Here is a 27,071-nt window from a genome sequence, read left to right as displayed (position 1 = left end):
TCTTCCCGACTTTGAACCATCAATTCGGTCATTTACGCCTAAGCTGGGAAAAACTAAATTAACAAGACTCCTCTACGCAGACGATTTGATCATGATCGATCAAACCGTAGTAGGCCTTCAAAGGCAACTAGACAGCCTCTACCGCCATTTGCTCGAAAACAACTTGGAGATAAACAAAAGCAAAACCAAAATCATTTGCCTCCAAAAAGCTGAACAGAGAAAGAGCAAACCAAGCTGGTTTTTGGGCGACAGAAAGATCGAGGAAGTGGATTCCATCAGATACCTTCGACAACAGTCCTACAGTTAAGAACAAGATCATAGTCTTGATAACACAGGGTCGGTTGATGGACAAAAGATTTTGAAGATTCTCCATCATCAGCCTAGTTAATTTCTACAGGAATAATGTGGTCCCGAGCATAACATATGGAGCCGAAGGCTTAATCCACATGCCGACAGAAATATGGTCAACATTAGAAGGCAAGTTCGGGCGATCCGCCCTAAACTTACCAAACTCAGCTGGAACCATTAGAATTAGAAATAAGCTAGCTCTAACTTCACTGGAAGCGATAGTGGAATGGAAGGCACTAAACATAGACCGAAAAACATTGCCTCCTTTCTGCGCATCAATATTTGAAGTGATCCACAACGAAATCTCTAAAACCTCAAACAGGGTCCTGAACGTGGGTTAGCAGCCGCCAAAAAACATTAGAAGAAGTTGACTGCTCAGAAAGGGAGCTGGTCACAAACCCTCCGAGAATCAGGAAAAAGCTCTTCAAACCTGACTGGATCAAAACAACTGAGAAAGCAAGTCAAAGTAGTCTAGCAGTGAACCTGCCTGCAATCCCAATAAAACTGAACCATCGGAGAGGCTACCTGAAGAGATTTCCGGATAGGTCATTTAGAGACACCTTCCTTAGAATGAGATTAAATCTGTTAAAGACTAACGAAATCAACTACATCCAAGGAAGATCTACCTCTAAGACCTGTCGGTCCTGTGTACCAACTGAAAAGACAGAGTCGATTAAGCAATTGTTGATGACCTGCAAGAGATGGGAGTCTACGAGAGAGTTACACTTGACTCCAATATTGAACAACCGCACAACAATGGATACAGAGGATTGTTGGAGGACACTTATATGTGGCGAGCAAACCAAAACGACCATCGCCTCCGTCTCCATGATGAAGTCTATCATTTCAAACTTGTCTAACACCTAGACGTCCAGGAGACCTTGAAGAAAGACGTCCCTTTGAATGAATTCTTCTCATTCCTTCCTTTTCTCCTGTCTTTTCTTTTCCTTTTGGACTGGATGAAGTGGACGTAGCGATGCTAAATGTTTCTTTTGAAAAAATTGTTAATTCAATTAACTCAAATGAATTTAAAAAAAGAAATGAGTACAAATATATTCTAGTAATAGTGGATTCATGCACAAGATTCACCTGAATGATACCTCAGAAGAGAGCAGACTGCAAATCAGTCATATAGGCACTCTGGGGTGTAGCAGCCATGACAGCAAATCAAGCATTCCATGCTGATAATGGTTCAGCTTTCACAGGGCGGGCCCCGAGAAAGGCATTAGAGGCTTAGGGATCAGAGCTGCACTTTTCTAATCTGTTTCGTCCTGAGACGAATAGGGTAATAGAAAGGGCAAATCACCCCATAAAGTTGTGCCTGATGAAATGCATCCTTTCAATGGGAGTTAACTGGGTAGACCATGTGCCTCTAGTTATCATAGGTTTAAACAAGTTACCACGCCAGTCTTTATGCAGCAATAAGACTCCATTTGTACTCTTGTTTGGAAGAAAAATATTTATGCCTGAGCACACACTCTCCCCAGCCCTCTCTCTAGACAAGAACAGCTGCTGGCAACAACGCTGCTGAGGGAATCTTTCCAGGTGGAAGCTGCTGAGGCCAGTCCTGAGGCCCCCCTAAGGCTGGAGACTGGGTCCTGGAGATGATCCATGACAAGACGCCGTTTGGCCCTTCCTACAGACCGACAGTGCAAGTGCTCAGATTGAAAGGTTCCAGAACCGCTGTCCTGCCCACAATGCCACCAAGAGAGGCACCCGACAAGTTTGTGGATCACCTGAAACACGCTCTAGATGGTTACTACAAGGTTTCCGTGCAATCATCCTCTTCCAGTTGAGGAGCCTGAAGAAGAGGATGCGGAGATTAGACAAATTATGTTTATTGGCATCCAAGATTATGAAGAATATGCCACACTTGACTACAACTCCACCACGAGTCAGGGAAGTGGTGCAGCTCTCCCCATTTGGAAACAAATGGCCCTCTTTGTTTTTAAAGGGATGAAAGATATTTTTAGGATCGACCTTCCAAAAAGATATTACATCATGCTGGTAGTGTACTTCATTTTATTATCGTTGTGTCTCACTGCTGTCTCTGCATTTTATGAGCAATGTTTCCACTCCACATGTAAACAAAGAACTAGTTCTAAAGCCTTTAGGTTCTTCACACACGTTAAAGACGAGAGCTTCAGAAGCCAGGAACTCCAGCTGCAATACAAATGTTTCTTCTAACCATGGGTCATGTATCGATGCCATCGTTTAAAACTTTCTTTGGCCCAGCCAAGCAGCTGCAAGTTCACCGAATTTTTGTGATTGATGAATCCAGACTTTTTGAACTCAGTAATCCTGTGTCAAGAACATATTGACAACTGTTAAGAACTAGGCTCCAGACATTTGCACAAAATGCTTTGTTTGATGCTTTTGATGATGTTGAAGATCTCCATGAGATGGGGTCCCATGTGTGTTATGGGAGATATTACTCTGCCTTTTTGTTTGTTGAAGTGAACCGATCCTGTGGCACAAATATACTTTCTAGGAACACCGTGCAGTGACTTTCCAAACGGACAGTCCAGACTTCCAAGCACAGTTCCCATATATTTCACCGAAGCCATACCAAGCAAGGGATTACAAGTTTGAAAATCAGTATTAATTCCCACCAGAGCCAGGTAATGCACAGCACATGTATGTTGCAGATTCAGTTGTTTTTGACAGAGAATACTTTTCAAACATGACTGAACAAATATGGCAGGAAACAATGGTGTCAGCATAAATGATGAATCAAAGGTGTTCATACGCTAGACATGGCATGTAGATTCCCATATTTGATGTACTTTTTGAATTATACGCAACTCCAGAGCACTTTTTCATTGTTTTGGAAAACAATAGTTTCAATTTTTGATGTATTGTTTAAACAAGTGAACATTATTTATTATCTTTTTTACAATGTAGAAATGGATTATTTTAAAAGTTGTTGTACAACTGTATAAAATTAAAAAAAGAATAACTTGAGCATCTCCCCGGAGTCGAAGAGGGAAGAAGGTGAGCTCTGGAGGGTGTCATATAGAGAAGAAAAGGCACGCAATGGCACCAAGCATATTACTATTCATCAGGGCATCCTGTATTGCAGGCTGTTCAAGCAAATTAATGCAATAAAAAACGCAGGAACTAGCGTGGGATCATGTCGTGCTTGAAATTCTCATAACACTTCCCTGAAACAAGCTACATCAATGGGTAAGCTGTACCAAGGAATGCTTTCACAATCTCATCGGAATGAGGTGAAACCATTCCTAGATAACGTTATAAAATAAAAATAATAGAATTGGACAGCTATCATGCAGACAGCTGCTGTTCTGAGGCGCACAGAGTGGGCGTGTCAGGAGATCAGCTACCTGCACCGCCTCTGACCGTAGAATACCTTGTGAGGAGGGGGATGAGTCTAGAACAGGTCAAACGTACACTTGGTTACAAGCAATAAAGCAAATCCTGCAGACTGAAAGTGAGGCAGTGCGACAAGGATTCCATGCATCAGATTGTAATGATCAACCGCTAGAACAGGGCTTCTATGCGCTAATGGATATCATTACAGATGTAGTAGGATTAGTTCAGAATGACCTATCAGAAGCAACCAAGAAGCAGCAGTAAGTCCTTCTGTTATAACAAACTTTGAGGACACTCTTAAGCAGAGGAGTCCCAGATTGGAATGCGATTTCATGTCCAGAATAAATAAATGCATCTAACTTGTCCAGGGTTGCAATACGCCAGGCAATGTCAGGCTCTACCTTCTTGTTGCTTAGTGTACTTAAAAGACTGTTTGTGGTATCATCTGTCTGGGTACCGGGGTTGACTAATTGGATTGCGCATGGCGTTTTATATATACCCCTTCAAAGTACACCTTCCAAGGGTTTGCCAGGAACTGCATTCCTGGGGTAATGTGTACTTCATTAATAACACGTGGATTAGGGAAGACTATGTAGTGCCTAATTCACATGCATGTGTTTCACCTTCAAGTCCTGAAATAACAGTGCACTCATTATGTGAATACCAAGGTTCCATTAGCATCGTCTGTACGCATGCTGCACAAAACAAGTACATTCCTGTGAGAATAGTACTGAATGCATGCTCCATGTTCCAACAATTGCATTTTTCCACAGTCAAGTACTTAGCTTATCAAATGGCTAATATCTTGCACATTTCAATGCATCATGTTGTCATGTTGAAATCGGGTACCAACTCTCATCACTTAAGTACACACTTTAAATGTAGTGGGTTTATTTTGAATCCACCCAGGCCATTACAATTCAGATTCCTACCCTGACCAAGCCTCAATTTAAGGCCCTTTCAGTTTCAATAATAGAGCTTATATTTGGCACGTCTACATAAAATACATCTAAGAGCGTGCAGCAGTGAAGAATTCTCTCGAAGCAAGCTCCACATCAGTCAGATTGCATCTCTCCTAGCCTCTGAAGATACAATGGAAGAGGGCCTGCACTCTTTAATCGACAGCTCATTGTTAACTGGAATAAATGCTGTTTTCTCTGCGGTCACTGCGAAAGGGCATGGATGCACTCAATGCTGACATATACACCAACTGGTTTGCTGTTACTGTTACCAATAGTTAGACTTTCTCTCCTGTGTTGCTTTAGACACTGAATCATGAATGTTTATGACATGCAGCGCCTTGAAGCAATCCATTTTCATTTCAGAGCTAAACTATGCAGATGCCTGGGGTACCAGCAATGAGTGCAATTTCAAAAACCTTTTTTTTTTTTTTTCATTAATCGGGAACAAGCCGCCTGTCAGCCATTGCCAGATGTATGGTGTGTTCCAAGCAGTTTCTGTCTCGCTAGGAACTTGGGGGTCAGAGTCTAGCTCAAGAGAGTCGCATTGTGGCAAGATCGACTCTCCAAAACTCTGTCCAAACAGAGACGTGTGTGGGATCCAGAGGTTCTTCCCTCGAGTGTGCAACTGCAAGTTTATTGAAATACCTCCAGCCGCCAAATCTCGTCATGGGATTGTGTCTGGGAAGGGCAAAGGTACAGGAGGACGAAAACGACGATTATGTCCCGATGCCTCCCGTGAGACCAATGCAGCACAAAGTGGAACAGATGGGGCCCCAGTCACAAAGCCTGATTCAAGCCAGACACGAGATGACTCTGGCTTCCTCTCTAGCCCTGGCCTTCAAGAAGCCGACAATTTCAAGACAGGTGATGAATACCTCTGGTTCCAGGAATACATGGCAGAATGCCCTTGCAGAAATCTGGAATGCAAATCCTGTTTCTATCACCACTTTGTTTCCTGACACACATCAAGAGAAGATTGGTGAATAAAGAAAACACTGAAATATTGTTAAATCCGTCAGTATTGGAATCGCAATCAGGCTCCAATGAGCTAAAAATATACTGCATTATACCTCAAGGGCTGAGTTAGAGCGCACGTCATACGTACGTATTGGATGACCTTCACCTGCAAATCATTGTGGGAGACAGAGGAATTCATCTATTGGTCTACCTCAAGGATCACTAATTCAAACTTTGGACAATCTACACAAGCAGCCATAAGCTTAAGATCACACATTCCAGGTCTTGTTGGATCAGAAAGTCAGGGGCCAATTTGTGCTGAATGTTCATTTCTAATGGGCCCGCCTTCTTACCTCGAGGCTATGGGCAGTAGTAGGAATTGGAATTAATCTGAATACCTCACATTAAGCTTTGATACCAGAGGGGCTGGCGACAGGAGCAGAAGAGAGACAGGCAGGTCCAACGAAACAGAACCTGCCAACTTCAGAAGGAACCATTTACTTTGAGGCTAGTTCTTCTCTCAATGCGAGTACAAGTCGATTCCCCTTGTACATTAGACTAGAGGCGTGTAGTGTATTGTAGCTTAGCAGCAGTAATGTGTTTCAAGTGTTCTTGAACTAAACAACACTTGTTTCATTATTTGAATACTCAACATGCACTTTGCTTACATGATAATCGTGTTAATAGGTTTGATGATATGTCATGTTAGATCTGCCTTTACACTTGCTTGTTTAGGAAGGATAAGAACCCGTCAAATGTATGGGATCATATTAAACGCTTTACAATGATAAACTTTGTCAGTGCATATTTAAATGCAACGAGTGAAAATATTATTGCTGAGTCAGTCAAGAACCTTCATTCCCTGACTGTATATGTTTAATCATGTTTGATAACACCTGAGCCTAGCCCGACTGTCCTTAAGCGCCCTGGAGTCGGCCTACAGTGTTTTCAGACATGAATGACGGATGACCAGGAGTTACATGTCACAGCCTCGCAAGGGGTGGAGGCAAAGGACTTGTGGTCACGCCTGAATCATAGGAAATCAAGATAAAACCTTTGCATGTCACTGCGTGGTGGGGGAGCGTAGTGCAGGAAACCGATGCATCTCACGGAGGGGAGGGGGCGAGCTTATTGAGGGAAACCTTTGCAACTCAATGAGGGGTTAAGTGCAAGCGTATGCCTCTTACCAAGAGAAGGTGTGAGAGTACTAAGGCAAACACTGCCCATCTCACTGAGGGGGGTCGAGTTAATGGATGGACACCTTTGTATCCCAAGGAGGGGAGGTTTAAGTGTACTAAGCGGAAACCTTGTGCATCTCACTGGAGGGGGCATGAGGGGGAGGGGGGAGTACACAGGGGGACACTTTTGCATACTAAGGGGGGATGGAGGGGAGCTGTGAATGTACTGAAAGAAAACTTTGCATCCCAAGGGTAAGCGGTGTGAGTGTACTGAGAAAAACCTTTGCATGCCAAGGAGGGGAGGTGTGAGTGTACTGAGAAAAACCTTTGCATGCCAAGGAGGGGAGGTGTGAGTGTAATGAGGGAAACCTTTGCATCCCAAGGAGGGGAGGTAGGAGTGTACTGAAAGAAAACTTTGCATCCCAAGGAGGTAAGGTGTGAGTGTACGGAGGGAAACCTATGCATCCCAAGGTGGGGGAAGTGTGAGTGTACTGAGGGAAACCTTTGCATCCCAAGGTGGGGAGGTGTGAGTGTACCGAGGGAAACCTTTGCATCCCAAGGAGAGGAAGTGTGAGTGTACCGAGGGAAACCTTTGCATCCCAAGGAGGGGAAGTGTGAGTGTACCGAGGGAAACCTTTGCATCCCAAGGTGGGGAAGTGTGAGTGTACTAAAAGAAAACTTTGCATCCCAAGGAGGGGAGGTGTGAGTGTACCGAGGGAAACATTTGCATCCCAAGGGGGGGGGGGGTGTGAGTGTACTGAAAGAAAACGTTGCATCCCAAGGGGGAGGGGGGTGCGTGTACTGATGGGAACACTTTGCATCCCAAGGAGGAGAGGTGTGAGTGTACTGAGGGAAGCATTTGCATCCCAAGGAGGGGCGGTGTGAGTGTACTGAGGGAAAACCTTGCATCCCGAGGTGGGGGAAGGGGAGGCGAGAATGTACTGAAAGAAAACTTTGCATCCCAAGGAGGAGAAGTATTAGTGTACTGAGGTAGACCATTGCATCCCAAGGAGGAGATGCGAGTGTATGGAGGTAAACCTTTGCATCCAAGGAGGGGAGGTGTGAGTGTACTGAAAGAAAACATTCAAGGAGGGGGGAAGTGTGAGTGTACTAAGAGAAACCTTTGCATCCTAAGGAGGGGAAGTGTGAGTGTACTGAGGGAAACCTTTGCATCCCAAGGAGGGGAGGTGTGAGTGTACCGAGGGAAACCTTTGCATCCCAAGGAGGGGAGGTGTGAGTGTACTGAAAGAAACCTTTGCATCCAAGGAGGGGAGGTGTGAGTGTACTGAAAGAAAACATTCAAGGAGGGAGGAAGTGTGAGTGTACTAAGAGAAACCTTTGCATCCTAAGGAGGGGAAGTGTGAGTGTACTGAGGGAAACCTTTGCATCCCAAGGAGGGGAGGTGTGAGTGTACCGAGGGAAACCTTTGCATCCCAAGGAGGGGAGGTGTGAGTGTACTGAAAGAAAACTTTGCATCCCAAGGAGGTGGGGAGGTGTGAGTGTACCGAGGGAAATATTTACATCCCAAGGAGGGGAGGTGTGAGTGTACTGAGGGAAACCTTTGCATCACAAGGAGGGGAGGTGCGAGTGCACTGAGGGAAATCTTTGCATCCCAAGGAGGGGAGGTGTTGGGTGTACTGAAAAAATGTTGCGTCCCAAGGAGGGGGGGGGGTGTGAGTGTACTGAGGCAAATCGTTACGTCCCAAGGAGGGGAGGTGTGAGTGTACTGATTGAAACCTTTGCATCCCAAGGAGGGAAGGTTTGAGTGTACAGAGGGAAACCTTTGCATCCCAAGGGGGAGGGGGGGGGTAGGAGTGTACTGAGGGAAACCTTTGCATTCTAAGGGGGGGGTAGGAGTGTACTGAGGGAAACCTTTGCATCCTAAGGAGGGGAGGGGGGTAGGAGTGTACGGAGGGAAACCTATGCATCCCAAGGTGGGGAAGGGTGAGTGTACCGAGGGAAACCTTTGCATCCCAAAGGGGGGGGGGTAGGAGTGTACTGAGGGAAACCTTTGCATCCTAAGGGGGAGAGGGGGTAGGAGTGTACTGAGGGAAACCTTTGCATCCTAAGGAGGGGAGGGGGGTAGGAGTGTACTGAGGGAAACCTTTGCATCCCAAGGAGGGGAGGGGGGGTAGGAGTGTACTGAGGGAAACCTTTGCATCCTAAGGGGGAGAGGGGGTAGGAGTGTACTCAGGGAAACCTTTGCATCCTAATGAGGGGAGGGGGGTAGGAATGTACGGAGGGAAACCTTTGCATCCCAAGGGGGAGGGGGTAGGAGTGTACTGAGGGAAACCTTTGCATCCCAAGGGGGAGGGGGTAGGAGTGTACTGAGGGAAACCTTTGCATCCTAAGGGGGAGGGGGGGGGTAGGAGTGTACTGAGGGAAACCTTTGCATCCTAAGGAGGGGAGGGGGGTAGGAGTGTATGGAGGGAAACCTATCCATCCCAAGGTGGGGAAGGGCGAGTGTACAGAGGGAAACGTTTGCATCCCAAGGAGGGGAGGTGTGAGTGTACTGAGGGAAACCTTTGCATCCCAAGGGGGGGGGGGGGTAGGAGTGTACTGCGGGAAACCTTTGCATCCTAAGGGGGAGGGGGGGTAGGAGTGTACTGAGGGAAACCTTTGCATCCTAAGGAGGGGAGGGGGTAGGAGTGTATGGAGGGAAACCTTTGCATCCCAAGGAGGGGAAGTGTGAGTGTACGGAGGGAAACCTATGCATCCCAAGGTGGGGAAGGGTGAGTGTACGGAGGGAAACCTATGCATCCCAAAGAGGTGAGGTGTGAGTGTACGGAGGGAAGCCTATGCATCCCAAGGTGGGGAAGGGTGAGTGTACGGAGGGAAACCTATGCATCCCAAGGTGGGGAAGGGTGAGTGTACGGAGGGAAACCTATGCATCCCAAAGAGGTGAGGTGTGACTGTACGGAGGGAAACCTATGCATCCCAAGGTGGGGAAGGGTGAGTGTACGGAGGGAAACCTATGCATCCCAAGGTGGGGAAGGGTGAGTGTACTGAGGGAAACCTTTGCATCCTAAGGAGGGGAGGTGTGAGTGTACTGAGGGAAACCTATGCATCCCAAGGTGGGGAGGTGTGAGTGTACCGAGGGAAACCTTTGCATCCCAAGGAGGGGAGGTGTGAGTGTACTGAGGAAAATCTTTGCATCCCAAGGAGGGGAAGTGCGAGTATACGAAGGGAAATTTATGAATTGCATGGAGGGAAGGCAGGAAGTGCTCTCTCTTGCTTTCCAATCCCCGTCTCTGTAAAGGTGAGATTTCCAGAACACTGTCCTAATGCCTTCACTACGGGCTCCTTGTGCCTCCTTTTATACTGTTTCAATAAGGCCGAGTTTGGGATAGGCTGGAACCTCAACTCTGGGATTCATGATTGGTTGGTGCACGGGTTGCCCCCTCGCCTACATGCGTTTCTCTTTCCAAAATGATCATTCTCATGTGTGGGCCATCACCTTATGTGCTATGTGCACCTGGCCTGCACACCACAGTTTGTTTGCAGGTTATAGCTCACCACTTGATCCCTGCCTCTGATCATCAGCCTTTAGGTTGCCTGGTGCAGCTTTCCTGCTTAAAAGAAGTGCGGTCATACTGCTGTATTACGTCTTCTTGGTCACTGCCAAATCACACCGGGGCTCTGATTTGCGGAACACTGCATCTCCACCTAGATAAAATCTCCCGGTGGCACACAAAGGGGGGGCTTCTCTGCTTTTCTGACTGGGGTGTTTGTGGGGCTTGGTGAGGAGAGTTGGACTTGAGGATCCCCCATTTAACGTCCTGAGGGGACACACACGCATGCTGCTGATTCTTTCCATTATCCGCCTCATTCCATGAAGCTCTCGTGAAACTCTTCATGAAGTCAATGAAATACAAGAGTCAGTGCTGGCAGTGAGTGCTGGTTGAAGTCACCTGCTATAATGGAAATCTTATTCTTAGTAAAGGTTCAGTGCATCGTCCTTTTAGGATGAAATCCCTCGTGCAATTAGTATAGAAGCAGAATGACCAAAACATGAAGTAAAAATGAATAATTTTTAACACCACTGGATGTGTGTGCTTTTTCTTTTTTATTGAAAATATTAACCGGACAGGTCAGTTACAATTAATGTGAAACAATTTTACAAAACAGACAGACGTCCATATATTTACACTGGGAATCCTAAAATGACACTATTCTGCTCCTTCAGGATCAGGCCAAGGTCTGGAGCAGCAGGATCTTCTCATTGAGACAGAAGCGGTGCAGCACGGCCATGAGGCTCTCTCCGCAGCGCGAGACCTGCCGCTCCATGGCCAGGCGGAAGTCTTCCTTCACCCCCTTGGTGATCCCACGTGTCACTGTGTGATGCCTGAGGTAAAGAGGGGGAAACAGCAATGAGAAGAAGATAAGAATCCCAGAAGAGCGTGTCCCTGAAGATACACTCAAGACCTTTCTGCAGCCTCCTGCTGCGCTACTGCCCCCCACCCCCTGCATTGATACAAGCAGCTTCAGATAGGCGTAATGTACACAAGGCATTAAAACAACAAGGCTCCACCCAGAACTTTATAACTCGTGATGATTGCAAGCTATCTTCATACATACACAGCAGTTTTAGAACTGCTTGCGTCTTATCACCAACCACCATGGGAAGTTTTAACGTGCTGGCTGTTCCGCCATCACAAAACCCCAAATATACTTTTGCCATTTTGGAAATAGAAAAGCGTCATTTCAATCATCAAAAGCTGGACTGTGATAAAAGCATTGATTCCTCTTAGTAGAAGAATTTATTTTCTAGTTATGTAGTTTCATGTATTAGCCATGCACGCTGTAAGCAGCAACAGCACAAAAGCACGAATAGACGGTCTGTGCCCATGTGTCATCATGTCTCGCTCTACTCTATTTTCCAAACTATCACCCTGAGCTTATCCGTTAGTTGGTTTTTGCATTTTTACTTTGAGTGGTTTATTTCTGGCCCACATTTATAATAAGATGGAGAGTGAATTCCTCATTTACTTGAAGTAAAGGTGCGCATATTATATTGAAAGAAGAGGAATATATTAATCCTCACCATCAGTGGTCCATGTAACTCTTAGGCCATTCTCCATCCAGAAAATGCTCCTGGTTTTATGGATCCCAGATCAGGCGAGATTTGGCAGAAAAGGATATGGGGCGGACAAAACACCAGACACAGCCGGGAAGTAGGGAATGCCAGAGAGGTACTTTTAGTAGCAAGAATACTGTGGAGTAGTTTGGATTCTTCCTCACTACTCATAACCGGTCCAGCAAGGAGGACAACATGAAGGAGTTATTATTTTAACTAACTCTGCGGGGTGTTAACCACTAAACAACATGCTAACAAAAATATACCACTGTTTTCCAAACCACCACTAAAAACAAACCTTCCTCATTGAGAATCTGTTCATTTGTTATGGTTTCTCAGCCTCGGGAAATTTGTAGACATTTGTAACCATCACTATTTTCAGCTTTAGAGCCAGCCCTCATTTCACCACTTATCCTTGACGTAGCAGCCAGAGCTGTGATGTAATATCCTAGCTTTGGCCTTCTAATGTTGCTTCTATGCTCTTTGTCTCAAGGGCACCCCCACAGAGTCCAGCTTACTCTTAAACCCCTGATTTCTGGGGGTTCTACCATTTGTGACCCATAAAGTTGCAGCCAGGGCTGTTATGTAAAATCTTAGTTTAAGTGTTATTTATCTGCCCATTATCTCAAGGGCGTACTAGCAGAGTCCAGCTTACTCTTGAGCCCTGATTTCTGGAGGGGTCTACCATTTGTGGCCCTCTTGATTGTACCCAGAGCTGGGATGTGATATCCTAGTGTTGGTTGTCCTTCTCGGGTTCCTTTTGTGCTCTTTGGCTCGAGGCCCCCTCAGACCTCCACAGAGTACAGCTTACTCTTAACCCCTGATTTCTGGGGGGTTCTACCATTTGTGGCCCTCAGGGTTACACCGAGTTGGGATGCAATATCCTAGTGTTGGCCTTCTCAGGTTTGTTTTGTGCTCTTTGGATCTAGGGCACCCTGCAGAGTCCAGCTTACTTTTATCCCCTGATTTCTGGGGGGGGTTCTACCATTTGTGGCCCCAGGGTTACACCCAGAGCTGGGATGCAATATCCTAGTGTTGTCCTTCTCGGGTTCGTTTTGTGCTCTTTGGCTCTAGGGCACCCTGCAGAGTCCAGCTTACTCTTAACCCCCGATTTCTGGGGGTTATACTATTTGTGGCCCTCAGGGTTACACCCAGAGCTGGGATGAGATATCCTAGTATTGTCCTTCTCGGGTTTGTTTTGTGCTCTTTGGCTCTAGAGAGTCCAGCTTACTCTTAACCCCTGATTTCTGGGGGTTATACCATTTGTGGCCCCAGGGTTACACCCAGAGCTGGGATGCAATATCCTAGTATTGTCCTTCTCGGGTTCGTTTTGTGCTCTTTGGCTCTAGGGCACCCCAGCAGAGTCCAGCTTACTCTTAACCCCTGATTTCTGGGGGTTATACCATTTGTGCCCTCAGGGTTACACCCAGAGCTGGGATGCAATATCCTAGTGTTGTCCTTCTCGGGTTCGTTTTGTGCTCTTTGGCTCTAGGGCACCCTGCAGAGTCCAGCTTACTCTTAACCCCTGATTTCTGGGGGTTATACCATTTGTGGCCCTCAGGGTTACACCCAGAGCTGGGATGCAATATCCTAGTGTTGTCCTTCTCGGGTTCGTTTTGTGCTCTTTGGCTCTAGGGCACCCTGCAGAGTCCAGCTTACTCTTAACCCCCGATTTCTGGGGGTTATACCATTTGTGGCCCTCAGGGTTACACCCAGAGCTGGGATGCAATATCCTAGTATTGTCCTTCTCGGGTTCGTTTTGTGCTCTTTGGCTCTAGGGCACCGCAGCAGAGTCCAGCTTACTCTTAAACTCTGATGGGTCTGTGTGCGTGAAGGTTATAGTTGGGGTGAGTGGGGCATGAGCGATTTAAGTAGTGAAAGATTCTAGTTGAGGTTTCTAGAAGTTAGAAGAATCTTGCATTAGTGTCGAGGAATCACAAATGTTGCCCAGAAAGGAACCTTTGTGACACGGAAGGGGCTTGTATATCCCAAATAAATCTCTTACAAGAGCGCTCCATTACAGTAAAACCTTTGGCTATTAAACTGACAAGTTCTTTTCGATGGAGTACATTGCAGCACACCACAAATGGTTAAGGAAGCCTTCCCCTAGCAGTCCAAGATGTTAAACTAAGATGCGCAGTGAAAGTGGACCCTGTGGGAGCAGCAGATGACTGGCAGAATTTACAATGGTCTCAAGGTCAGTTTTCTATTTGTGATCTCAGTCTGGTGGGTTTTGTAAAGCCCGTTAGGATCTTTTGAGAGGGCGTTTTCTTCTGGTTTCTACAACTCTGTATTGAAGTCGTCAATAAATCCTGCTCATTGAAAGCATGTTCAGCTTTCAGAAATGTCTCAAAGTAGAGGGCCACCTCTGGAGTGGATGATCATCTACCTGGCAGCATTCACCACTTCCTGCCCTGCCTGCTGACATGGGATTTTCTAGGAGGATTCTATGCCATATAAACGGTCTCCTCCCACAAAAGGGTGAGCTATTCATGGAACGTAAGCGAGGGGAGCTGAGACTTGAGGAACATTGGGATCCACTACGATCATATTATAAAAAGGCTAAGGCAGGCTGTCCCTGGTCATGTAGAGCATGAAATACCTTCAAGCTTATTAGGCCAAAACGTAATAACTATGGTGGCTCTTTGCGCACCATCACAGAAACATTTCGGAGTTCAAACTGTCCAGTGGCAGCTGGTCTGCATTTAATAAAAAGGACATAGATATAGGTACTCCTTCGCAGAGTCTAGCATAGGCTCAACTGTTCCAACATTTTACAGCCTAGACACTAAATTAGCTGAGCCATGTGGAACCATGATGTGGCAGTCCACTGAGGCTAGAACTGTACGCAATGCCTTGCACTTCTTCCTTCTGATGGCGAGTTACCCAAGAACACTTCTTGTGCTTGGTTTCGTATTTCGGCAGCAGCGGATAAAGCTTCGACAAGCTGCCATTGCCCACAAGGCACTGTTGCATCCTTTCCTGGAAGACCACAAGTGTAAAAAGGCTCAGAGGTTCCTTTCTGCAATGGAAGAAGGATTATGATTAGCCATCATTTTGCTTCCACATCTGATGGGTGGCTCCAGGGATCAAGGTTTGCTCTTGAAGCCACAGAGCTAAGGCCTTGTACTTCATCAATAGCCAAGCTCTGGAAGTCAAATCTGCATATGTTAATGAACCATACAGTCATTACAAATTGAACACAACACTGGAAGATAATGGGAAAATAATGCATGTTGCAAGATCACAATCGGATGAGTTACCAAAAAAGCAGTTACAAAAAATGCACAAAAAAGCATGAGTGAAGTAAGTGAATAAGACCATGGGTGGTGGTGGTGACAGAAACATGTTGACAAACACAGCACACCATGAGCAGGCTGGCGTGGCAGGTACCTGTCAGGAGTCTGTATGCTGGGCTGTAGCACAGGCATGAAGTCCTGCGGCAGTAAGCTCATGGCAGGGCTAGCAGTCCTTAAAAACAGCAAACGGCAGCATTCAAACACCCGCACGACTGCCCTGTACAGCAATACAACACTCAGAGCAAGTTCAGCAGGAAATCAACAGAGGAAGGACACAGCCCACGCTTTCAGAAGCCGCATGAGGCCACAAGACCACGAAAGAGCTAAGGGACATTTCCATTCATTGGAAAATGGGGTGACACCATCAACAAAACATCCTTTAAAATACTGTCTGCCCAGACACCTTCTCACTAGCAAAGGGGGGGCTGCTCTTGCATAGCCAAGAACAGCGGATGGGCTGGCGTCAAAGTCCTGGCGATTGGAGGTCACAAGGCAGACTACAGCCTCTGGTTAAGCAAGGCCCTTATATGCAAGGCGACTCTTAAAAGGCTGCTGTGACACCCAACTGGATTGTTGAAGCAAACATTCTACTGTGCTGCAGGATGAAATCAGTTACTCACCTGTAACTCTTCTTCCCATCTGTTGACATGCTTTCGATGATTCGCCACGGCGGACAGGGACACTACATGAACATAGCGCTAGATATATCATTTTGGTATTTTCTGGCAAGACCAGTAAAGCAACAGAGCCTAAGCTCCACCTCCTGAGATCATCATATTCTAAAGAGTCCATAATAAAAGAGATGTCTCTAAAAACCCTGCCAGGAACAGGGGTCAATATAAGAAAGTGTATACGGATCACAGGTGATAACAGCAATGACTACAAGTGGACAAACAATTGCACTAACATCTGGGTGCCCTCACTGGCATTCCTGTGCGACACGTTGGTCTCTCCTGTGGGATGGTCTTTAGACTGCTGAGGGCTGGAGCAAGTGTAGGATGTTGTAGTAACTTGCACAAAGTGGCAGGTGTAAGAGAACTGCAGCAGCAGCAGCAGCCTCTCAGGATCTAGCAGCACCTGTGATGATAGGCTACTCACCGTCTTAAATGCGGCAGGGCCTTCCCATCTCTGACTCTTTCCCAGCTTCACATGATGGTGAGCGCAGGAATCACTGGACCCCAAACCACAGGGGAGTGAACAGGGTTACTGGCAGAGTTCGGTTGTGAGTGACTGACACCGCAGATACAACCACAGACACCTTCGAGAAATTCACGCCAAGGCCCCTAACATGAACAGATGTATGTCTTTACTTTGTCTGCATTGACTTCATCAGACATTTACTTTGTCATTGCAAGGGGGAGATCTCCTGCACCCCCCTTCTTTCCTACTCCATATTCTTCCCTCGTTACCTCTTTACCCCAAACCTAACATTACACTATTCCTTAACCACATCCATTACCATCTTCACAATGTGTAGATGCAGACGAAGTAAAGGCATGACAAAGTTCATGTGTGACAAAGAGTGTGTGTGGCGAAGTAAAGGGGGGAATACAACATGAACTGGAGCACTGTGCAACATGGGCTGCCATTGTTGCCTCATGAAACCCGAACTTAAAGAAAAGGGGACAGACTTAATCTGCTATTTGAAAGTTTCTCTGTATGCAAGATACTCCCCCGGGCAGGGAAGACCGTGCCAAATTGCCCACTGCCAGAAAACCAATCAGAAGACAGGGATAAAGTGGACCCCAGAAAACATTCACGTGTGCGTTGTTCGTGTGAGGTCAGAGGAGGAGGAGGAGATGGCAGACCAAGAAATAAGCGTCAGAAGGACAGAGGACAAGAGCATGGTGACATATTGGTGGGGGCGTGACAGAGGACAAGAGCATGGTGACATATTGGTGGGGGCGTGACAGAGGACAAGAGCATGGTGACATATTGGTGGGGGCGTGACAGAGGACAAGAGCATGGTGACATATTGGTGGGGGCGTGACAGAGGACAAGAGCATGGTGACATATTGGTGGGGGCGTGACAGAGGACAAGAGCATGGCGACATATTGGTGGGGGCGTGACAGAGGACAAGAGCATGGCGACATATTGGTGGGGGCGTGACAGAGGACAAGAGCATGGCGACATATTGGTGGGGGCGTGACAGAGGACAAGAGCATGGCGACATATTGGTGGGGGCGTGCAAAGGGCGCCGCGTTGTTAGTGTGCATGCGAGACCAGGGAGTAGGATTATTGGAGGCAGTGAATATGAAGTGCTTGTGAGAGTGAAAGAAGTGCGACTGGAGAGAAGTGGGGAAGAACTGGTAATAGTAGTATGAAGGCGGCAGAAGTAGGATGTAGTGGTAGTAGATTGGCGTAGGGAGTAGTAGTGTGGAGGATGGAGGGAGCGGTAGCATCAAGAACGGTATTGAGAGTGTTGGGTAAGATTTGCACAGAACTGGTAAATCTTCCTTTCCTGGTTCAACCCCAGAACCTTTTGCTTTACTAATGGGATATTTTCCATAATACCTCAGTGAGTGGTCCACACTCGCATAATCTTTAACTCTTTTTATGGGTTAATTTTTAAAGACTCTCCATAGTGTCTTTTTAAAGTTATCAACTTTTTGGCAATAAGTGCCTGTTGTTGCTGGTTTGCCCTGGGGGCTCCCCCTTTAACTTTCTTTTTCTAACATTGAGAGAACTACAGTGCGCAAGGGTAGACCGGATCTTTGGATCCCTTTTACATTTTATTCTGTGAAGCCAGCACACCCCCCCTTATGTGGAGTGCTGGGGAGATACAATGTATCCCCTTTCACACTAAAACTAACAATTCTGTTGCAGTGACAAGTTTACCTTCAATGGCTGGTGGAAGTGATACCTCGTATTAATTTGGTGCACCTTTACCGCGGGCTGTGATCAAGCTGCAGTAAAAGGCACCCAAGTCTGCTCATTTTGCCAAAATGGCCCATGTCTTCTTTTTTCGCCATTTTAGTGTTTCTTGTCGTTTCTTGTTCCTACCCCTGACATCCAGGGTGGGAAATTCCTTTGCGTGATTTTTGTCTTCGGCGGGAGTCCCCTGGACTCCCCGCTGAGGCTCCAGTGTGTCCGTGAGAGCAGGAAGTGAGGGAGGAGTCTAAAACTCCCCAGCCTTGCTTGAATGGGGACAAATCCCAGTGGGGGGCTGGCTGTACTGATTTGACAACCAGACCACACCTTCTTGTAAAATGCGGGGAGAGAATGCAGAGGTTGTGCTGTAATTCCTGATAAATACTGCGAACCTGGAAGCTGAAGACATGTCGACCACTGGAACCGAAATGAAGAGGATGATGAAGGAAAAGCGCTGAGATGATTTCCAGCAACCGGAGAGCCTGCTGTGTAACCTGAGTCTGCTGCAGCCCTTCCTTCCAATCGACCTGGGGACTCTGAAAACGACCATCCCGACCCAGAGCCTTGTGAGACTCCAGAAGACTTGCATTTTAAGCCATCCCACGCGTTGCTGCGACCTTGCGTTGTTGCAATGCCCCAATACCCTGGGACCTTGAGCCATTGTGCGGTGCATGGTCCTCCGAAGTTCGAATCTCGCTGAAACTACGCGGGCATCCTGGTGGATCTCCAGAGACACTAATCAAGTCCGAAAAGTCACCTCACCAGAGTGCTGGACCTTTGTAACAATGAGAGTTCAACCGCGATTTTCTGTCTTCTTCTGTGCTCCTTGAAAAAGCACCAAATCTGCAGAACCGCATTCAGCCGCGAGAGAAACCCGAGATCTTGTTTTCAGTCTCCACAACAAGGAATCCACTGACCGGTTATTTGGCTGCAGACCCTGAAGTTCTCCTGCTGCAAAATCTTCTTCAATGCTGAGGTACTGTATTGGCTTGGGTATGTACTTACCTTAAACCTGTTAGGATTTCTGTGTAGCTGTGTGGTGTTTTCTGTGATGGGAAGGCCTCTGATCCAGTGCACCCAGTCCCACTGCTAGAATCCTGCTAAGGTGTCTTCTGCGAAGCCCCTGGACCCTCTTCTAAATCTAAAGCAAAGTACTCACTTGTTTGCCCAGTTTTCCCAAGGAACTCTGACTTTTGCTACTAAAGAACCTATTCTGACACTGCCCGTTGGTCACTAGTCCTAGTGGCCCTCTTTCTGCCACTGAACACTCATGCTCCAAGAATAAGGGAAAGACTGTCAAGGGATTGGGACTTCTGCCTAGAAAAGAAAATAAGAGTTTAAAAGTAACTTACTTGTAAAGCGTTGGTTGGTAACTGTAATTCTAAGAGTGAACAGTTAAAAAAGTTCTTGCTGATCTTGAATGTGCGATGCACTATTCTTAAAAGTATGGTTAATATATTTTCTTCATTAGTGTCATGCATGCTGGACGTGGTCCTACCTCCTACGCTCGTAGAACGGCTAGACCGTTCTATTCCAAATGGCGGTTGTTCGACACGTTGCCGGGAAAACGACGTTTGCACTTTTCACGTCGCTAACTCACGTGTATTCTGCTTCGTCACGTGAACTACGGCATTACGTATTTAAGCAGCGTGGAAACTTCACTCGCTGCTTCTGATCGAATCATTTGGCGTTGTGTAGCTGAACCTCCGGTCTGCATCCTTGCAGGATACTACAGCTACCTTTTTGGCCTTCTATAGCGTGTTTTCCGCCACACGCTGATTCCTGGAGCTGTTTGGTTGCGTGTAAATCCACACGTTGTCTTCAAACGCGGCCGGCCTGGGCTGCGTGAATCCTGTTCGCGTGTAATTCCACACGCGCACGCTATCTTCAAACGCGGCTGGCCTGGGCTGCGTGAATCCTGCTCGCGTGTAAATCCACACGCGCACGCTATCTTCAAACGCGGCTGGCCTGGGCTGCGTGAATCCTGTTCGCGTGTAAATCCACACGCGCACGCTATCTTCGAGCGCTGCTGGCCTGGACTGCGTGAATCCTGCTCGCGTGTAAATCCACACGCGCACGCTATCTTCAAGCGCTGCTGGCCTGGACTGCGTGAATCCTGTTCGCATGTAAATCCACACGCGCACGTTATCTTCAAGTACGGCTGGCCTGGACTGCGTGAATCCTTCTCGCGTGTAAATCCACACGCGCACACTATCTTCAAGCGCTGCTGGCCTGGACTGCCTGAATCCTGATCGCGTGTAAATCCACACGCACACGCCCTTTTCTTCGCGGTTGTCCAGAACCGCGTGTACTTTGTTTATACCTTAAAAGGAGCGCTATTTTCAACTCCTGCACCAAATGTTATTAACAGGGGGATTGATTCATTTCTATACTTTACACTACGTGGGAAGGAAACTTTTCAAGGATAATTGGAAGGTGACAATGAACAGTACTTTGGACGCTATCCTGTGGTGCATCAACCCGTATCTAGCGTGAGCCTCGTTCCGTTCGGGATAAGTCTCCCTTACTAATCTTCCCTTCCTTGTCGTTTGTTCTACCTTGGATTCCGCAAGAGACTCTGCTGGATTCATCTGCCCTAGACTCAAGGTCAGTGTGTGCATTCATGACATTTCCTATTCCATCATACCCAGGTTGGGGTAGTTATTCATGATACTTTATTTTTGTTCTAGGCTGACTTCTTATACCTTACCCACGCCCTTTCCAATGATCCATCGCTCTGCCTGTTTTACCGGTCAGAGAGTTGTATCATTTGGAAGGTCTTAACTTGACTTCACAACTATCAAAACGCGTGAACAGGGATCCGGAAGACCCTACCACCTGTATCCTTTTAAGTACCGTATCCTTTTCAGTTAATACTTTGGTGCTTTCTGACAATTAGCAACTGTTCTGCCAGTCTAATAGAAAGTAGATGTGAATGTATTTTACTCTCCTGTGATTAGGTTGTGCCTCTTATCAAAAGTAAAGTGTTGGTATCACCAGATTAGTCCCTTGAGGATGATTATATGAGTGTCCCCCAACTGGGTCTTGCTTCCCCCCTGACTTGCTGCTAGCCTGTCCTTAGGAACTAAAAACCTAAGGACGTAATATACAACTACAGGTGCTTTTGAAATCAGGGAACCCCAGAGTTAACTACTTACCTCAATCTGGGGTTCCCTGATTTCAAAAGCACCTGTAATTGTATATTACATCCTTAGGATTTACTCACCTAGTATAACTATGTGTTATGACAAAAGTAGTTATAGGTTTTTACTGCACCTAGAATAAGTGTTCCACTAGTCACCAAAAGTATATTGTCCGGTTGACTGATTTAAGTGATTTGTACTGAGAATCATTATACAACTGGAAGGGTCTAATGCCCTTGCATTACTGAATGCAATTGTAAAAATTAACCATTGGTTTTTACTTCCCAAGAATAGGCTTGACCTATACTGAATGTGTATGAAAATGTTTTGAATTCCCTAGAACTACTGTTAGGTACTTCAAGTAAGGTCTATACTTGGGTCTGTGTACTTTCAAGTATAGTGTTGTGTTTTTACTGGGATTTCATATAATGTTTTAGTGCTTACATACACCTAGATTTATCTAGGCCTACTTGTATTTAAATAAATCCTCTATTTTTACAATACATAGTGTTCCAGTGTTTCTTTGGATCATTTGTATGACAATTTCACTTGTACTGATTCTACTGCCCTCTCTCCCTCCTAAGATAAGCCTGGCTGTTCGGTCTACGCTACAATGTACTCAGGTGGTACAGCCTTATACTAAGAGTGGAGTCTTGTACTGCCTCAGTTGAATGGTTTTACTAAGCCCTTAGTTGGCCTTCAGAAAAACTGTCCTAAAAGAGATGGCGCATGAAAAGGTCTCCAAAGGTATCAGAGGCCATTCCACCAGGGTCTGAGCAGCAAACTGTAGTGAAGTATGATAGAATGTCACTGAGTCCTCTCCATCTTTTTGCCAATACCATGTGGCGTCACCGTTGCCTTTCCTGCTGGACCCAATGTGCGAGCGATAGAATGCTGTGTGCATGTTCAGCACAGAGACTTTCAGTTGGTGGCTGAATAAGGTAGGTGGCTTGTGTCCGCTGTCACGTATGTACTTAGGGGTTACCAGTGACTGCCTGAAAATAATGTGTTCATTATTTATACTCCTGACAACATGCGATCAATGTACTACATTACAGTCTAAATGTATTGCCAGGGGAAGACACTCCATCCCTCTGACCACTCCTCTCTCCTGGAGCGATCACTCCCTCCTCTCCTCTCAGCTCTCCCTCTCCCCCCCCCAAGCCAAGCATACCCGAACACTGCCACCTACCTTCTCGGACATCCGGCACATGAAGCGGGTGTCAGTTGAGGCTTTTGCCGCCACTTTCTCCACCCCCGCCCCCCTCCACCTCTGGCCGTCTCACATCCTGACACAGCCCTGTCTCTGCTCTATTCTTCAATTTCTTTTTTTTTAAATTTAATTTTATTAAATTTTCAAAGTTAACATTTATCTTCATTAAGGCAACACAGAGGAACAGTTACATCCATGAGTATAGAGAGGATTTATCATTGTTCTGTTCCACGTCATCAATAAACGATTAGTACAACCGAGAGTGTGCACATAAAGGAAGTAATAATAGAAAGAAAAAAGCATAAATAAAATCAGAATATTGAACAATCTTTACAAACGTTAACAATTTTTCACGTTAACAATTTTTCCCATCCCCCCTCCGCCGCCCCGAGAAAGAGAGTCAAGTCGTTTAGGGAATAAGGTATTATGGTGCTGCGGTCGTCAGCAAGGGTGAAGTTTTTGTTGTGTGTAGCGTATTTAGGGGTTCGTCATGTGGGCGGAGCGCCTGTGACCTTTGGGCGGTGTTTATGTAATGATGAGGGGGGGTATAGCTCAGAGAGGCGGAAGTCAGTACACTCTTCTCAAGAAACATGATTTATTACATTCATTATGGGGGGTTGTCAACATCTGAAGTTGGGTATTCATTAGACGTGTGCGCTCTCAGAAAGTCCGACCATAGGAGCTCTGATTGTGTCGCTCTACCGTGGAGGGATGCAGTGATTTTTTCCATGGTGCATATGTTCAACACCACATTGATCCACTCTTGTTTGGACGGGGTCGTGGGCGATTTCCATTTAGTAGCAAGTAAAGCTTGCGCCGCGAGCAATAAATGGGGGGTTAGGCCCCGAACCTTTGTCCATTCGTCTTCAGTTTTTTCGAGGCTGGACAAGACTAGGTGCGGATCTGCTGTTCTGTGAATCCCATCAGTGTGCCTGATCCATCCCAGGACCTCATCCCAAAAGATCTTGATCTTGGGGCACCCCCACCACATGTGCCAGTAGTCTGCAATATGCCCACATTCACGCCAGCAGGAGGTGGAGGAAGATTGGTACATCTTGGATAATCTATACGGGTCATATTGCCAGCGATGTAAAAGTTTTATGGAGTGGAGTTTATATTGACATGATATGGAAGTACGCGCCGCCATGGTACACATTTTGTCCCATTCGTCATCATCTATATCGATCCCCATATCAGTCTCTCATCGCCGTATGAGTGTAAGTGAGGATTTACCACCTCCGCCCAGGAGTAAGGTGTATATGATGGAAATCAGGCTCTTCCTATCCGTCTTGGAGTCTAGCATTTTTTCGAAAGGGGTGAGGTCTCTACTTAATTTTTCTTTCCACTCAGATTTGATCAATACCCCTTTAATTTGTAAATAATGGAAGGTGGAGAGGACTCCAATATTTAGGGCTGCTGTTAACTCTGGGAGGGTGATAAATGAGTCACTGCGGAGGAGCTGGCCCACTCTTTCTAGTCCCGCTTCAAACCATGTCTGGAACCTCTCGACATTGGGGATATAGTTATTAATGCCCGGGGACCATAGATGACTGAATGGGGATGGCCATGTCGTGATTCCCGTCATCTCCGAACCCTCTCGCCATATATCCCATATAGCAACAAAGAGCGGGTGGTTTCTCGTTCTCCTCAATACCCGGTTTCGTGGAGCCCATAACCATTCCCCAAGTGTTGCTGGGGTCAAATAATAGTTATCCATCACTACCCATTGTGGTTCTTTGTGATTGCATATGTGGGGGACAAACACACGCAGTTGGGCAGCGGCATAGTATTTCCAGAGATCAGGGAGTCCCACCCCGCCTTTGTCTTTGGGCAGCGTCAACATAGAGTAGGCTATCCTGGCCCTTTTCCCCTTCCACAGGAATTTTAGAATTTCCCTCTTCACCTCATTAAAGTATTGTTCCGGTATTTTAATTGGAAGCATTTGGAAGGGATAAAGAAACCTCGGGAGGGAGGTCATTTTGACGGCATTGAGGCGGCCAAGCCATGAGATCGTCAGTTTATCCCACCTGGCCAGATCTGCGCAGAGCTTGGTAAGAAGTTGTGGGAAATTTGCTTCGTACAGGGAGTCTAATTGTTTCGTTGTGTGTACCCCGAGGCATTGCATCTTGTCATGTTCGATCAACAGGCCCAAGGAGGAGTATTTCATAGTATTCGCCTCAGCATCTCCCTGAAGGGCAAAGAGCATGGATTTGGCACGATTGATCTTGAAGCCCGAGAGGCGACCGTATTCCTCCAGGAGGAGGATGGCTCGGGGGACCGATTTCTCGGGATTAACCACATGTAAAAAGAATATCATCAGCATACGGGACGAGTTTATATTCAGTGTGTCCTAGATGGATCCCCTCTATGGTTTAATCTCCCCTGATCTTATGTGCAAGCGGCTCAAGTGATAGGGCGAACAAGATAGCTGAGAGGGGACATCCCTGTCTAGTGCCTCGCTTCAGTTGAAAACCACCTGGAGTACTCCCCGTTAACGAATACCGAGGCAATGGGAGACGAGTATATCGCTTTAATTCCCCTTCTAAGGTTTGGGCCTAGTCCGATTTTTTGAAGGACCTCCATTAAGAAATCCCAGTCCACCCTGTCAAACGCTTTTTCAGCATCAATGGAAAGCAATGCTGGGTTGGTATTTAGGTTGTGGGAGGAGTGCACCAAATGTAATGTCTTGCGCATGGTATCTGCACCTTGGCGGCCAATTATAAAGCCCACCTGGTCGGGATGGATAAGGCAGGGCATGAGGGATTCAATCCTAGCTGCAAGAACCCTGGAGTATATTTTGGCATCTATATTTAGTAAGGAGATGGGACGATATGATCCACACTTCGTGGGATCCTTCCCCTCTTTCGGGATAACTGCTATGAGTGCTTTGACAAATGAGTCTGGAGGATTTCCTGTTTCTAGAATTCGATTGAATAAACCAACAAGGAAAGGTGTGAGTTGCGGGGCGAATGTTTTGTAAAAACCTGCGGTATACCCGTCCTCCACCGGGGATTTGCCTAATGTAAGTCTCTTAATAGCCTCTTGGGTCTCCTCTCCCGTTATAGGGGCATCAAGCGTATCTGATTCAGTTTGTGTCAATTTGGGCATAGCAACGTCATCTAAGTAGGATCGAATGCTGGGAGTGTGTGGATCGTCTTCAGGGGTGTACAGGGTCTCATAGAAATCTGCAAAGTATTCCGGAATGGTGGGGTGGGGAGTTCCCACACCCGATTCTCCTTCGAGTATCTCTTGAACCCCGCGTTCTGCCCTTTGGGCACGGAGTCTGGCCGCCAATAGCGCGTCAGCTTTGTCCCCTTTCTCATAAAATTTCTGTTTCAAGAGGAGAAGCTTGCGGGCTATTTGCTCATGTTCCAGGAGGCGTAACTCTTCCCTTTTTTTCCTTGCTTCTAGAACTTTGTCAGGATCAACAGTGTCCCCTTTCTTCGCATCACTTTCCAGTTGGGTAATTTCTCTACGGATTCTATTTTCAATTAGGGCCCTCTCTCTTTTTTTGTTAGCTCCCTCCCGCATGAGGATTCCCCTCCATGTTGCCTTACCAGCTTCCCAAACCCCTTGTTTCGAGACTTCCCCAGTATCATTCATTCGGAAATATTCTTCAATTTCAGTTTCCATCTTTAACTTGAAAACAGGATCCTTCCATAACGTCTCGTTACATCTCCATTGTCCGCATCTAACGGGCAAGGAATCCCATACTAAATCAACGGATACCATATCGTGATCGGACCATGAGATGGTCGCGATTTGTGAGTGTGTGGCCATGTCAAATAAGTCACTGGAGGAGTAAAGGTAATCTATGCGAGTAAACCTATTGTGTGGGGCCGAAAAAAAGGTGTACTCTTTCTCCATAGGGTGCATGCAGCGCCACCCATCAATCAAGCCATACAAGTCCATCATCGTTTTAAATTGAGTGTGATCTCCTCCACCTGCATCCCGTCTTTCTGGGTTACCGGGGTGCCAGTCGAGATCCGGGTCTGCCCATATGTTAAAGTCACCGCCAAGGATGACGTGACCTGTTGCCTCTAGCATTATTTTGGGGATTGTCTTGGATAGGAATCGGAGTTGTCCCACATTAGGGGAGTAAATCGTGGCGATCGTAATGGACAGCCTTCCAATGGTCCCCGACACCAGGAGAGCCCGACCCTCTGCATCAGACCAAATTTTCGAGGCCCTGAAATCTAGCCCTTTTCTGATGAGTATTCCCACTCCCCCTTTCTTCAGGGGTCCAGAGCCCCAGAATTCCAACCCAGTTCTTTTTCTCAGGATTGCCCTTTCTTCTCCCCTCATATACTTGGTCTCTTGCAAAAAGAGTATATCCATATTTGACCTTCGAAATTCTCTAGCAAGGAGTGATCTTTTAGTAGGTGAATTAAGACCTTTGACGTTGAGCGTTCCCACCCTCATGGTGCCCCTGTTGCATGGTTCAGCGGCCAGTATAGCAACATTTTAAATGCTCGTGTGGACCTGATGATCGCTGTAACTTCGACCCTTGGAGTTTAGACAACCATACCAGCATTTCCCCTTTTAAAACGTTCAAATGTTCCCTCGATTCAACCCACATTCTCTTCCCGGTTCACCACCCACCACCCCCCTCCGCTCCCTGAGTTCGGTGGCATTCGATCGATCCCAGTTAAAAGCACTGGTCCGAAATCACCACTAGAGGAGACCATT

The 27,071-nt window shown here is 46.6% G+C and overlaps 1 protein-coding gene across 3 annotated transcripts in view; it reads right to left on the bottom strand.

The window, feature by feature from the left end:
- Window positions 1-10,825: 10,825 nt before the first annotated feature.
- The window catches only part of INTS10 (integrator complex subunit 10), a 372,357-nt gene continuing 356,111 nt past the window's right edge, over window positions 10,826-27,071 (bottom strand). For 2 of the 3 annotated variants that reach the window (XM_069626653.1, XM_069626655.1), the window contains 2 exons: window positions 15,249-15,326; window positions 10,826-11,123 (listed from right to left, as the gene is read on the bottom strand). In XM_069626653.1, the coding sequence (XP_069482754.1) occupies window positions 10,967-11,123; window positions 15,249-15,326 (235 nt within the window). In that variant the 3' untranslated portion in view covers window positions 10,826-10,966. The remainder of the gene's footprint in view (window positions 11,124-15,248; window positions 15,327-27,071) is intronic. The other variant, XM_069626654.1, reaches the window with a different exon arrangement.

Source organism: Ambystoma mexicanum, chromosome 6p (assembly GCF_040938575.1).
Source record: "Ambystoma mexicanum isolate Mex_15411 chromosome 6p, UKY_AmexF1_1, whole genome shotgun sequence".
In the NCBI taxonomy this organism is placed as follows: domain Eukaryota; kingdom Metazoa; phylum Chordata; class Amphibia; order Caudata; family Ambystomatidae; genus Ambystoma; species Ambystoma mexicanum.
Note: the sequence above shows the minus strand (reverse complement) of the source record. Positions and strands in the feature narration are given on the sequence as shown.